General features: G+C 48.9%; 1 protein-coding gene across 5 annotated transcripts in view; it reads right to left on the bottom strand.

Moving 5' to 3' along the window:
• The window catches only part of PXK (PX domain containing serine/threonine kinase like), a 70,238-nt gene extending 58,773 nt beyond the window's left edge, over nucleotides 1-11,465 (bottom strand). For 2 of the 5 annotated variants that reach the window (XM_058679129.1, XM_058679132.1), the window contains exon 1: nucleotides 11,249-11,465. In XM_058679129.1, coding sequence (XP_058535112.1) covers nucleotides 11,249-11,350 — 102 coding nt within the window. In that variant the 5' untranslated portion in view covers nucleotides 11,351-11,465. The remainder of the gene's footprint in view (nucleotides 1-11,248) is intronic. The other 3 variants (XM_058679128.1, XM_058679130.1, XM_058679131.1) reach the window with 3 other exon arrangements.
• Between the last annotated feature and the right edge of the window lie 2,858 nt (nucleotides 11,466-14,323).

Here is a 14,323-nt window from a genome sequence, read left to right on the forward strand (position 1 = left end):
TTTTACAGTGAGAACACTGAGGCTCAGAGAGGCTAAGCGATGAGAACAGTGGGCCAGTCTGGCCCAAGGTCATTGCATCCTACAGCTGTGAGCAGCATGTGTTCACACCACACATGATCTCATTTTGAGGGGAGGGAAGAGGTCAGCTGCACAGGCAGAACTGGTCTACCAGGTCAGGATGATGCTGAGAAGGTAGAGGCAGGGAGGCCAAGAACGCAGGCTTGGGTGAGAGACAGGAATTACTATAGTCACAGTGCCCTCAGAACACCTCCTGGCCACTGAGGCTTGCCTCAGGCAGCTCTGCACTTTGTAACCCACTGCTTACATCCTGAGGTGCTGCTGAGATGGAATGTAACTGGGACACACCACACAGAAGCTGTGGACAAATAGGAAAGCTATTTTCTTCCACTTTGTTAAACAAGCCCCACCATGGACATCACAGTTTCGGAAACAGCAAACAGAAGTGTTTGGGTGTGAACATGCCTAGAGTGGACATCAAGTTTATGGGGTAGCCAGCAACGCCAATGGCAGTTAATTTCAGTTGTTCAGAAAAGGAACAGTGTCCTTGGCAAGGCTGTGTTGTTTCCATACTTCGCTCCTACGAAATTTCACAATGGGCTTCCTTCCTGCACTTTCCCGTTACAAACCACAGAGACTTCAGGACTCACTAGCCACAGGACTAACAGGCCCGATCCTCTTGCTCAGTCTTCCTCAACCATTCAGCAGCTGGAAGGAAGCAGTGTTCTAAGGTCTGAAGTCCACGATGGCAGCCACATGCACATGGTACTACTGAATTTATGAAATGTAGGGAGAGTACTTAAAGGACTGCATTTTGATCCTTTTAAAGCGATCCAGTGGGTATGGTACTGGGCACTGAGTGTATCTAGTGAGTATTTGCAGGTATATTGGCAATCATGAGAAAAAAAAAAAACTAAACACTGCTATTACTTGCTTTTTTCCATTAAACACATGGGTCCCTTTCCATAATACATTTGGGTATTATTATCATTTTTAAAGAGTAATTGATTTTTACTTCAAAGGTAGATTTACAGAGAGAGAAAAGAGACTGAGAGAGAGAGATTTTGCATCTACTGGCCCACTCCCCAAATAACCACAACAGCCAGAGCTGGGCTGGTCTGAAGCCAAGAGCCAGGATCTTCTAGGTCTCCCATGTGGTTTTTAAAGCTGAGTCCTTACGGCGGGTTAAGCACAGTTTAGAAAAGGATGAATGGCCAAGGGATTCAAAGGGGTTTCAGATTTATATCAGAGGCTACTAAGGCTTCTGTGTCTATTTCTACATTTTAAGAACTGTCACTGAAATGACAATGTAAACATTTTCAATCTTGAACTCAGAGTAAAGTAGGAACCTCCAAATGTGCTCACAGGAAACTTAGGGGGAGAATCGTGGGTAACACGGGTGTGCTCCCAACTTGGTTGCTGTGTTGGTTCAATCACTCATGTCCACAGTGGACCACTGGCCAACTGCAGGCTCAAGGAATCCCAGAGCAAAGGTTGGTGATAAATACAAGAAGCAAGGGGCAGGGTTTGACTCTGAGGTTAAGATGCTGCTTGGGATATGTGCATCTCACATCAGAATACACGGGTTCAAGTTCTGACTCCGTTTCTAATTCCAGCTTCCTGCTTATGTGTACCCTGAGAGGCAGCAGGTGACGGCTTAAATACTTGGGTCCCTGCCACCCATAAGGGAAACCCAGATTGAGTTCCAGGCTCCTGGCTTTGTTCCGGCCCAGCTCAAACTATTGCACACATTTGACGGAATAAAGCAGTGCATGGAAGATCTACGTCTCTCTTCCAAATAAATGAATAAATATAAATTTAAAAAAAACAAACCAGAGGTGAGAATCACTGTAAAAATTCAAGCTGTACAAAGATGCTTTAAATCATGTTCATCTTATCACAATTATCATCTCTAATATCTAAAAATCCAATATAATTCAGATCCCAAGAATTTAGTTTTCATCTAAAATCACCTCCAGGCAGGTGGTTTTATACCACTCCATATCACCATGAGAAGTATGCAAGTTGCAAAATGGCTGGGCTGTGAGCGCTTACTTCAAGCGTTACTCTGAAATGCTGGCTCCTCTCTGAGCCTCTCCTACCGCCTGACCCCAGGAACACAGGACTGACCTCTCACAGGAGCCTGCACACTCCCAGGCAGCTGGGCCCTTGTGGCACCTTGCCATGCTTCCAGTTTACACCTCTGTTACTTGCACCAGGGTGTGAGCTCCCTGCTTCACTCATGTCTGCATGTTAGTGCCTAGCACAGTGCCTGGCACCCAGAAGACTCTGCACAAGAGCCTGTTAATGTTCAAATTGGTGTGTGCTGATGTCAGAACTCCCCTGGGCTGGGCTAGGAGAAGAGCTGAAATGGCCATTTGCTAGTGGCTGGCTCTGTGGACTGGGTCCATAGCTGGGCCCTCAGCCTTCCCATTGGCCTTGACTGCTACCTTTGACCACCAGCAACTAGGTCTACTGCCAGTTAACTGGAGTGGAGACCCTTTGCTGTGTACACCAGGGCCTGGCTGTCAAAACATATTCGTCTGGGGGCAAAAGGGGAAAAAAAAAAAAGGAAGAAAATGTTACTGACGTTTTTTGGCCATCAGTTACAGCTGACAGACCAATTCTTAAATAAGTTATTCTTTTTCTTTTCAACAAACCTGAGTGCCAAAAAAAGCCCCAGGCAGGTGCTCAGGCTCTGCCCTAGGCGAAGATAATAAACAAGCACCCAGCAGCTGACACTTAGCATGGCAGTCCAGCCAGTCCTCACAGCAGCCCTGATGTATGCTGAGCACCCCCACTTCACAGACGGAAAAATGGAGGCGGGGCAGCTTAAGCAACCCAACAGCGATTCTGAAAGCACTATCTCCTCAGTTATTCAGCTGTGGAGGCGGGGAGAAGGGAGTATAAATAGAAAGCAGGGCAGTAAGAAATTGGCATGTATGTAAAACACTTGTACTTAGGGGACAGTTCTCTGCCAGCATTTCAGCGGATGGGAAATCACATCCAGCCTGGCAGGTAAGATGAGAAATACACAGCAGGGCACAGGAAACCCATCCTGTGCCGCGAATGACTACATTCATTTAAAAAATTGAATGATTCAACAAATATTTACTGAATGCCTACTATCTATATGCCAGCAAACATTCCAGTTTGCAACTGAACCAAAATAGCTCATAGATGAGAAAGCTGGATCTAGAGTAACACCAAAATCAAAGAGAAAGACCTGGCCAGAGAACAAGCAGCCCACACCACAGCATGCCACTCCAGGCCCAGCCATGCCCTGGGCACTGGTGGGACCTGCTGGTATCAAGCCTCATATCAATGGCTAAGGTGTAACGAATCCCCACCTGGGAGTCACCTGTCATCAGAGGAAGGGCAAGCTTGAAGGAAGGTGCTGAGGGAACAAGACCACATTCTGCCTTCACTGCAGTGATTCTGAGACAGTTTTAGATCCAGGACTGCCCCAGCACCAGAATGGCCTCAGTTAAGTTAACAAGCAATAGCCTGCTCCTGATGAGCCAGGCCAGAGAAAGGTGCGCAGCTGTGGTTTAAACATTACAAATCCAAGTGCCATGACAAGAGGGCAGAACTCTGACTGGGACAAGCACCCTGCTTTCTGGCACACAGCCCTTTGCCCTTCTCTTGTGCCACTTTAGTAAATCACCTGTGCATATACAATTAAATGCCACATAAGCTGCAACCTGAAGTGACTTTTTCACACCTACAAGAAATGACCCACCTATTGTTCTAAATGGTGAGCATTCTCACCAACTCAAAGTCCTTCCAGGTGGTCATCTACAAATGTTTCCCCATACACTCTGAGAACAGGCTTCAGGTCAGTGAGACCAGAGAGGTGCTAGATTTGGGGACTGGAGTTGGTGGGAACTCTCAAAGCAGTCTGCCCCAAGAGCTGAAGCAGGCGTGCTCAGAAGACATTCAGTGTTTAATAGCCTGAAATATTAGAAAACCTCCCAGGATGATGCCTCAGGGGTGCTGGACATCTTTTTGGGTTCTAAAATTGACTGTGGTGATATAGACGTAATTCTGTGCCACACTAAACGCCACTGAATTGTACGTGTGAAAGGGGTAAATAAAGCGAATGGTATGGGATTGACACACTGGGGTAATTTAAAAAAAAAAACAAACAACACACTTTTTCCAGGAAGATTACAGTGATTCTGCAATGGACTCCCTAAACCAACTTGTCATTGCATTAATAAACAGAACACTGCCCTTTCAGCCACACAGAAGTAGCTGCTCAAGGAAGTGATGACGACAATGGCAATGGAATTCCCTTTTGCCTTCAGTTGTACTCTGCTAGTAAGGAGGAGGAAGTGGCCAGACTTCCCCAAAACCCTGTTGTCAGCACCGTCAGCTGGAGACCCAAGGATCAGCGGCCACGAGCCCCTCCCCTCCTGAGCGTCCCAGTATTGACCCAATAGAAGGCACTTGTCCCTTCACTCCTGACTCAACAGCTTCAAGCTGCTAAGGAAGGGCCGCTGACACCAATCCCAAAGCGGAGTCACTTGTTAATTTCCCCCCTTATACCCTTGGTGTTTGCAAAACAAGTCATTGATAAGAACAGCTATCAGACTAAGGGGAAAATAAACAAACAATAGGAGGAGTCAGATTCTCCCTGACATCCTGCAAACACTGAAGAATTCAGGGCCTAGGGTGATGGCCCAATGGCTCATCCTCCCCTTGCAGGTGCCACTATCCCAGGTGAGACCATGCAAATGTCCTGGCTGCTGCACTTCCCATCCAGCTCCCTGCTTGTGGCCTGGGAAAGCAGCTGAGAACGGCCCAAAGCCTTGGGAAGCTGCACCCACGTGGGAGACCTGGAAGAGGCTCTGGACTCCTAGCTTCCGCTCAACTCAGCTCCAGCTGTTGCGGCTGCTTGGGAAGTGAATTAATGGATGGAAGATCTTCCTCTCTGTCTCTCCTCTCTGTATATCTGACTTTGCAATAAAAATAAATAAATCTTAAAAAAAAAAAGACAAAGAGATCACTTACAGCCTCTACATGAGCTCATTACCAATCTCTAAAAGCTTCCAACTCTGATTGCCTTCATCACAGGTTCCTAGGACAAGTGGAGGAAATGCACAATCCAGCGCAGTAATTAGACTCCCAGAAATAATTCCCATTAAAACCTTCTAATGTGGGGAAATGCTGCTAAATGAACCACCAGCTTGCCTTTGTCTATGAAACATCTTCACAGAAATTTTTACAGTATTCAATATGATTTGGAATCCTAAAAAGTCTTCCAAATAACATCCTAAAAGAGAGTCCAAATATACATTTTCATCTCAAGTACTAGATTGTCTTAAAATTTCAAATCTGGGGCATTGGCATTGGTGGCACAGTGAGCTGAGCTGCCAAGTGTGACACTGCCATCCCATACTGTTTTGCTGCCTGTGATATGCCTTTCTGCTAAGGCATTTAGGAAGACAGAGCAACACGGCCCAATCCCTTGGGTCCCTGAACCCATGTGGGAGACCTGGAGGAAGCTCTTAGCTCCTGGCTTAAGGTCTCTCTGTTTCTTCATCTCTCTGTAATTCTGGTCTTCAAAAACATAAACAAACCTTTAAAGGGAGGGGAGAAGGGGGAAGTGTGCAGTATCATGGCATAGTAGGCTAATCCTCCACCTTCAAGCGCCGGGATTGCATATGGGGGTCAGTTTATGTTCTGATCCAGCTCTCTGCTTATGTCCTGGGAAAGCAGCAGAGGATGATTCAAGTGCCTGGGCCCTTACACCCTCTTGGGAGACCCAGAAGAAGTTCCTAGCTCCTGGGTCTTGGCTTCAGATCAGCTCAGCTCTGGCCTTTGCTGCCATTAGGGGAATGAACCAGTGGATGGAAGATTTCTCTCTCTCTCTCTCCCCTTTTCTGTAACTCTGCCTTTCAAATAAAAGCGATAAGATCTTTTAGTTTAAAAAGAGAGAGAAAGAGAGAGAGAGAAACAGATGCCCATCTCTTATGTCAGAACACCTGGGCAAAATGCCCAACCCTGCTCCTGACTGTAAACTGGAGGAAGGTGTGGTAACTGGGCTCCTGCCACCCACAAAGGAGACCTGAACTGAGTTCCCGGCTCCCAACCCCAGGCCTAGGAAAACTGTAAGTGCTTTTTCAGTGAGCCACTAGATGGGACTTCCGTCTCCCTATGTCTGCCTCTCAAATAATAAGTTCATAAAAATGTTCAGGAGCCACCATTATGGCATAAAGGGATAAGCTGCTGCTCGCAGGGCCCAGCGCAGTAGCCAAGTGGATAAAGTCATTGCCTTGTTCGCACCAGGATCCCATATGGGTGTTGTTTCTAATCTTTCTAATCCCGGAGTACCTTCTTCCCATCCAGCTCCCTGCCTGTGGCCTGGGAAAGCAGCTGAGGATGGCCCAAAGCCTTGGGACCCTGCACCTGCGTGGGAGACCTGGAAGAAGCACCTGACTCCTGGCTTTGGATTGGCTCAACTCTGGCCGTTGCGGCCGCTTGGAGAGTGAATCAGCAGATGGAAGATCTTCTCTGTTTCTCCTCCTCTCTATATCTGCCTTTCCAATAAAAATAAAATAAACTTAAAAAAAAAAAAAAAAAACAGCTGCTGCTGACAATGCCACCATCCCATATCCCATTGGCTCCACTTCCCGTCCAGCTCCCTGCTTGTGGCCTGGGAAAGCAGTCGAGGACGGCCCAATGCTTTGGGACCCGCACCTGCATGGGAGACCTGGAAGAGCTCCTGGCTCCGGACTGGCACAGCACCAGCCGTTGCGCTCACTTGGGGAGTGAATCATCGGACGGAAGATCTTCCTCTCTGTCTCTCTTCCTCTCTGTATATCTGACTTTGTAATAAAAATAAATAAATCTTTAAAAAAAAATGGTTTCTCAGGTTCTGAAGGCAATGATATCACCTTGATTGGGACCAAAGCAAAACAGGTATTTGGGTGATACAAGAACAGAGTTTCAAAGACAATAAAAGGAGGCCACTGATGCTCAATAAACCAAAGACCACATAAGAACTCCAGGTCCACGTGTGGGATGGCAGGTCAAGGTCATGGGTAACTTGCATACATCTTGGAAAACTCAAACCTCAGAATCCTAGTGAACAAAAACTCCAACAGAGCAAGGGCTGTCTTGCTCATGGTCCTGTCTCTAGTGTGTGTCTGGCACAGGGCAGGCAGTCAAGACTTTCTGGTTGAATGTATGAATGTTGTGGAATAAACAAACCGTGCAGGAATGCAGTTTCAAGAAATCAGAAGTTCTAGGACAGATCCATTTTCAGGAAAGAATTTCCCCAGATTTTTTTTTTAAAGATGTGGTTATACAGGCCTCAAATATCACTAAAATCATCTTGTGTTTCTCAAGAACAAAACACATTCAAGGCAGGTTAACTGGACCCTGAATAATAGGAACCTCAGAAAACCCTCGTGAAAAGGGAAGGTGGAGATGAAATGGATGATGCCACAGCGCGCCCACCGGCAGAACTAGGAGATGAACGTCGACCAGCCCTCTCCAAAACTCAGTGTCATCCAGATAACCAGCTAAGGGTCTGTGAATTTCTCCCTTTCACAGGTAACCAAGAACTTCTCCTTTTGTCTTCTCTCAGTCCTCTCAAGCTTGGCCCTAACTCACCTGTGTGGCATTTTTTTTTTAAATCCAAAGTTCCCTCTGGAAAACCCTCCCCCTTCTTCCGACCCCCTGCTGGGAGCATCAGGACCCTAAAGCATTAGTTTTATGGAGGCTTCATTTCCTTGCAACAGAGGCCTGGTCTAGTTTCCTGAAAGTTAAATTCATTGTGCTGTGCTCCATCCAAATGAAAATGATATCACCCAAGCCAGTCAGGCACTGAAGCACACACCAACACGCGTCCTTCCTGCCAGTCGCTCCTCCAAACACTGCCTGCCTTTCTGCCAGTGACCCTGAGTTCCTGTCACCCTTCTGGCACGTGTATTTTCCAAGCCACGATCTCCCCTCACTCACCCCTCAGTCTAAACTCATAAAACCAAAACCACATATGACCTTAAATGTTTGGCTATCCATTCTCTTTCCTATCCGACCCAACAGATGACAGAAGCCACAGACAGAGACAGGCTTATTTTCAGCAACACACTTTCATGTGTCTAGTCCTGTGTGTCTGTACTGTCAGGGAGTGAAGTGTTGGAAAAAGAGGGATGTACTTGACAAGGACTTCATAAAGATGAATTCGCTGGATTTTCCTAAGAACCCCTGGAGGCAAGCTCGGCCTGCATTTATTACTTCCAGGTACAGCTGACAAAACTGATCATCAAAAAGAAGGCTGAGGGACTTGCCCAGCCAACTGGTCACATGACTAGTGAGTGGCAGCCCAGCACTGTACTGAGTGAGGTCTTACCTTTTCTGAGTCCAAAATCGTCTACTGCTTAAGCATGCTAACTCTGTGTGTCTTTGCACAGCCCAGGAGCAGCATCTGAGTTTGTGTTTCCAAGGGAGGCAGACCTCTGACCTCCAGGCCTAGGCTCCCTCCTGCTGACAAGCTGCTGGAATGGCCTTCCTCACAAAAGGCACAGCCTGACTGACTCCTAAGACACTGGCAGCATGTGATTTCCTCAATAAAATGCAGAGCTGATGCAACATTTCCCAAACTTCACAGCTAACATGACAAGAATACAGACCAGTCAAAGAACTTATGCAAGACAATGCTACACTTTTTATTCCACCACATCTGCCTCTATGGGTCTCCTGTGAGTCATTACTGTCTTTTGTGTTCAGTCATCATGGTAAGAACAGGCATTTTCTACCCCAGATGATTTCATTTCTGAAAGAATTGCCCAGAAGTAATATCTGGATCCTCGTGGGACCTTTTACTTCCTTGCTGATGAACTGATGCCTCAGTTAGTACCTCAGAGGCCATGGTGCTCCAAATCTCACAGGTGCCGTTTTACATACAAAGAGGACGGGCCAGGTAGTGGCTCATTTATCTATTCAACACACACACACACACACACACACACACACACAAACACACTCGGGGCCCAGTACAGTGGCCTAGAGCCTAAAAATCCTCAACTTGAACATGCCGGGATCCCATATGGGCACTGGCTCTAATCCCGGCAGCTTCACTTCCCATCCAGCTCCCTGCTTGGGGCCTGGGAAAGCAGGGCCCAGGGCATTGGGACCCTGCACCTGCATGGGAGAATCAGAAGAGGTTCCTGGTTCCTGGCTTCAGCACAGCACCGCCCGTCATGCTCACTTGGGGAGTGAATCATCGGACGGAAGACCTTCGTCTCTGTCTCTCCTCCTCTCTGTATATCTGACTTTGTAATAAAAATAAATAAATCTTTAAAACACACACACACACACACGAAATCCTATCAAGACAGTCAAGACTTTCTGGTTGAATGTATGAATGTTGTGGAACAAACAAACCATACAGGAATGCAGTTTCAAAAAATCAGAAATTCTAGGACAGATCCATTTTCAGAAAAGGATTTCCCCAGGGCCTGGACCCCAAAAGACAACTAGCGGTGCCCCTCCTCTCACAGACTAGGGGAGAGCAAAATGGAACAAGGAATTGCAGAGGTAGGCACTTGGCACAGCAAGCTAAGCTGTGGCTTGTGATGCTGGTCTTCTCCTGATCCAGGTTCCTGCTCGTGTGCCAGGGAGGGAGGGCACGGGGAGCAGAGAATGGCTCAAGTGCTTCGGTCCCTGCCTCCCTTTCGGACAACACGCAGAAGGAGTTCTTGGCTCCTGACCTCAGGCTGGCCCAGCCCTGGCTACTGCTGACATCTGGGGAGTGAACCAGTGAATAGAAGACTTCTGTCACTTTGTCTTTCAAATAAAGTAAATCTTCTGTAGAAAGAAGCAATTACAGAATAAACTGATCAAAGGGGAAGATGCGGGAGAGGCACAGGGTCTGAGGCACTTCCTGGAACAAGTGGTCTGTGAATACTGATAAGCATCTATCTCCTTACTTTCAATACAAACTAAACCTAAAGGACTCACCTGCAGCCTCAGGAAGTTCCAAGATTCCCTAGCCAACAGTCAACAATCTAATTCACCAGCAGAAAGGGTCCAGTCTCCCTCCCCTAAATATTAACCCTTCACCCACCCTATAGGTGCTCACTTGTCTCAAGAATAGGGTTAAACAGAATGAAACAAAATGTACTTTAAAAAGAGAGACAATCATTTTCCCAGCTGGAAATGCACACTGTAAAAACAAGACAAGCCCCACAAAGCGCGGCTCTCGGAAGAGGAAACTGGGGTTCAAAAAAGTCCTACTTTACTACCAGAGATGAAAAAGGTCTCTTTGAACAGCAGAAGAACTTGAACAAAAAAGACAAACAGAAGGCTATTGTGGGGCCTGCGCCGCCAGATGATGAACCCCCAAACACCCTGCCTTGTGAACAAACAAGCCTGTGAGATGGCGAGCTTGGTGAGGGGGGGAGCTGAACATCACAATTCCAGGAATCCTCCCGCTCCCATTCAGCGCTTCCCAATGTCCCCTGGCTGGCAGCGCCAAGGGGTTTTACTGCTTGCCCCGGGTTTACAGCTTGTAAAAGAGAGAGAAGAAAAAAGAAAAGGAGGTAGAGGCCAATAAAAACATGCATGATTTTAAAGCTCCATCAAGACAGTGCGTGTACCCGAAATGAACTCCACCTGTACCTACTACGAAGCCCTCTTACTTCAGGGGAATCGAAACTTAAACCCATACTACCACTGCAACCGTGGCGAGCTGGGGAGAGGAGAAGGGACGCGGCACAGTCGTACATTCTGCCTCAAGAGAATCCCTGGCCATTTCCTGGGACCAAGAGCAAGCAGCTGACCTGGAAAAGGGGGCTGCACGCCCCGGGCCACTCTGGCCCCTACTGTCCCCATAAGGAGTCTCTCAAAGTTCTACTTCAATCTGTTCCACACCCTCTCAAGCCTCTCTACCGAGGGGAAAGGGAGAGAGGGGTAGCTGCAAAGGGACCGACCCCTCCAGGGGCCCGAAGAGAAGGCTGGGGCTGGCGCAAGTGGACGAGCCTCGGTCCTCAGTTCCCTGAACCACGGCTCCCGAAGCCGAGCGCAGGGTGGGCCCGGGAATCCCACAGCTCCCCCAGGCCACCACCGCGCCCTCCGGGCCTCAGCTTCCTCCCTGGCCGGGCGAGGGCGGACCGCGAGCCACAGCCACCCAGACACCTCCGGGGCCGGGGACCACCCAACCCCTTCCCCGCTGCCCGGCCGCGGGCCGCCCGCCTGCCCCGCCTGCCCCGCCGCGCACCGTGTGGGACTGCAGGCTCTGGCTCGCCTCGATGGATGCTGTCAGCGGCACCGTGTCGTCCAGCAGCACCTTGCCGGCCGGCGGCTTCTCCATGAAGGCCATCCCGGGGAGGACGCCCGGCCGCCGCCGCCGCCTCAGGACGCGCGGGGAAGGAACCCGAGGCGCCGACTCCCGCCGCCGCTGTCAACACGCGCCGCCCCACGCGCCGCCGCCGCTCGCCCGGCCGGCCCGCGCGGTCCTAGCGCCGCCCTCACTGTCAACACCGGCGGCCGCCGCCGCCCCCGCGGTCCTAGCGCCGAGCCGCCCGACGGGACGCTGCCTGCACCGTGTGTAGGACGTTCAGCTGCGACGAGTCGCTCGGTGTCCTTGTCTGGAGCTTGAGCCTTACAGATCCTCCCGGGCGCGCGGCAGACCCGCCCGGCAACTCTCAGCATACTGGGCTCTGACTCTTCGGGAACGTTCCAGCCTGAGTCAGCACCACTAGGGATCCGGAGACAGGACAACTCGTGCCCAGGGCGCCAAGCACCTTTAGACCCAGAGATTCCCGTACCAAAGCGTGTAAGAATCGGGGGTTTTACACTCTGGGACTAGAATTGTTGGGAACCTTAGAACTGAAGCTCTCCCCAGGGCCCCCCGTCCCGGTTTCAAGGACCCTGAGTCTCAAAATAATAACCTGAGAACTGACGCACAGTCTTAACTCTCCAGATCTTAAGGCTTTCCTTTTTTTTTTTTTTTTAAATTTATTTATTTATTTATTTATTTTTAATTGGAAAGGCAGATATACAGAGAGGAGAGACAGGAAAATCTTCCATCCGCTGATTCACTCCCCAAGTGGTCACAACGGCCGGAGCTGAGCTGATCCAAAGCCAGGAGCCAGGAGCCTCTTCCAGGTCTCCCACGTGGGTGCAGGGTCCCAAGGCCTTGGACCAGCCTCTACTGCTTTCCCAGGCCACAAGCAGAGAGCTGGCTGGGAAGCAGAGTGCTGGGATTAGAACCTGTGCCCATATGGGATCCCAATATGTGCAAGGCAAGGACTTTAGTTGCTAGGCTACCATGCCTGGACCAAGACTTAAAAAAAAAAAAAAAAAACCCTCATATTCAGGTTTTCTGGGTTGCCAGAACTGGCTTCTCAGGCCCGAAAACCTAAAAGTTGGACCGACAGAATCAGGATCCACAATTGGAGGCCTTGGAGCCTGCAAACCCAAGCTCTAAGAGCTCCATATCCTAAGAACAAGTCAGCTCTCTGCCCAGCCCTAGAATTTTCAATCACTCTACCAACTGTGCCTTCCTATCAGTGTAGTGTGCCAGGATGGTGGAGAGGGTTAACCTGCAGTCCTGACCAAGGGCTACAGGCCTCTGCTATTACCTGCTGTGTGATCCTGAATGAGTTAACCTGCATCTTGGCTGTCCCCTGTACAAAACAGGGGATGTGGCAGGATGGAAACGGGGTGGGCACACGAAAGCTCAGCAAATATTTGAAGGTTTCTCTTTGTTTCCATGTTCCCATGATCACTAATACTCTGGTATAAGGCAGAGGTTGCATCTATAGGGTCCTCTCTGCAGATAGCAGGCTTCATGGGGTTGTTGGGCAACCCCAAAGTAGCCAAATGACCATGGCCGCCTGGCTTCAGGGGCTGGCTCCTGATAGCGGAAGAGGTGAACAGAAGAACGGCACCTCATGAGCGTGCCCCAAGAGCTGGGGCTGTTCTTACAGCCCACTTGTGTGCCAACGTGTTCAGGAGCAACCAAACAAATGCTATTTAGGGAAGCGTCAGCTTTTCACTTCCACTTCTTTAAGAAAAATGGACTCTTTCATTGCCCAGAAACCGGAATCCTGCTTTCATCACTACTTCCATCTGATATGGGCTGAGTCAAGGCTCCTCTTGTGTGGATGGAGCGCCTGCAATGTTACTGGCTTGGTGCTGCGCGCTGGAGCTCAACAGTGCAAATCAGCAGCTTTGTAATTCAGTAGTTCTGCTTCAGGAAGGCCCCCGGGTGGGAGAAGTCAGAGACAAACATCAGACACCCACTCAGAACGGTGTGCTAAGGCAGGGGTCTAACAGTAGAGGATTAGACAGATTCTAACACAATCAGGAAGTGTTTTTTTCTTTTTTAACAATTCTAAGAATTGGGTTATCATTATTTGAGATGCTGGGGAAAGCTGTTAATATGTTATGAATCCAATAGATTATGGGACAAACACTGGGAGGAAACATACCAAAATAGTCATTGCTTACCTTAAAAAAATTTTTTTTTTGTTCTGAAAATGGTAGAGAGAAGAAGAGACAGATACTCCACTTGCTGGTTCACTCCTTAAATGCCCACGACAGACAAGTATGAGCCACACTAAAGCCAGCTGACTGAAACAAACTGGGCCTCCCTCAATGGACTGACAGGGATCCAAGTTCTTAAGCCATCACGTGCTTCCTCCAGGGTGAAGGGGACTGGAATTGGGAGCCAGGCTGGGACTCAAAGGCAGGCACTTGGGAAGCTGCCTTTGTAAACTGAAGAGGAAGCTGGAGAGTGTGGTGGTAGTTGAGGTGCCAAGTTCTAAGGGCACTTCTTGGGTTCTGGCCTGACTGCTTTAGCTTCCTCATCTACGTTTTGTAGATAATGAAAGCTTCCACTCTGTGGACTGTTAAAATTTATTTGAAAGGCAGACACAGAGAGATGTATCTCCGGCATGGTAGGGTCATTCCCCAAAGGCCCGCAACAGCCAAGGCTGTGCCAGGCCAAAAGGAAGGGGCCCAGAACTCAATCTGCCACTCTCATGCAGAACCACGCGGGGAGAGACAAGTTGTTCACTTGTTTGCTTTCTGGAAGGAAAGAGAATTGATACGGAGCTGGAAGGGAAGCTCAGTCGCAAAGGTCATAAAATCACCACTCCACCCAGCATACTAAGAAAGCGAGACAGGTTTTTCTGATGGAATGAAACAAGAAATAATCTCTCAATCTAGTCTTCCCCTCTTCCCCTTTCTCGGGAAATTTTTCCTAGAAGACCTTTTAAAATAAATACTGGTGGCAAGTTTCAGATCCCCTGAGGATCCTGTACTTCACGGGATCCAAGGTTCTCCT

This window comes from Ochotona princeps, chromosome 21 (genome assembly GCF_030435755.1).
Source record: "Ochotona princeps isolate mOchPri1 chromosome 21, mOchPri1.hap1, whole genome shotgun sequence".
NCBI lineage: Eukaryota > Metazoa > Chordata > Mammalia > Lagomorpha > Ochotonidae > Ochotona > Ochotona princeps.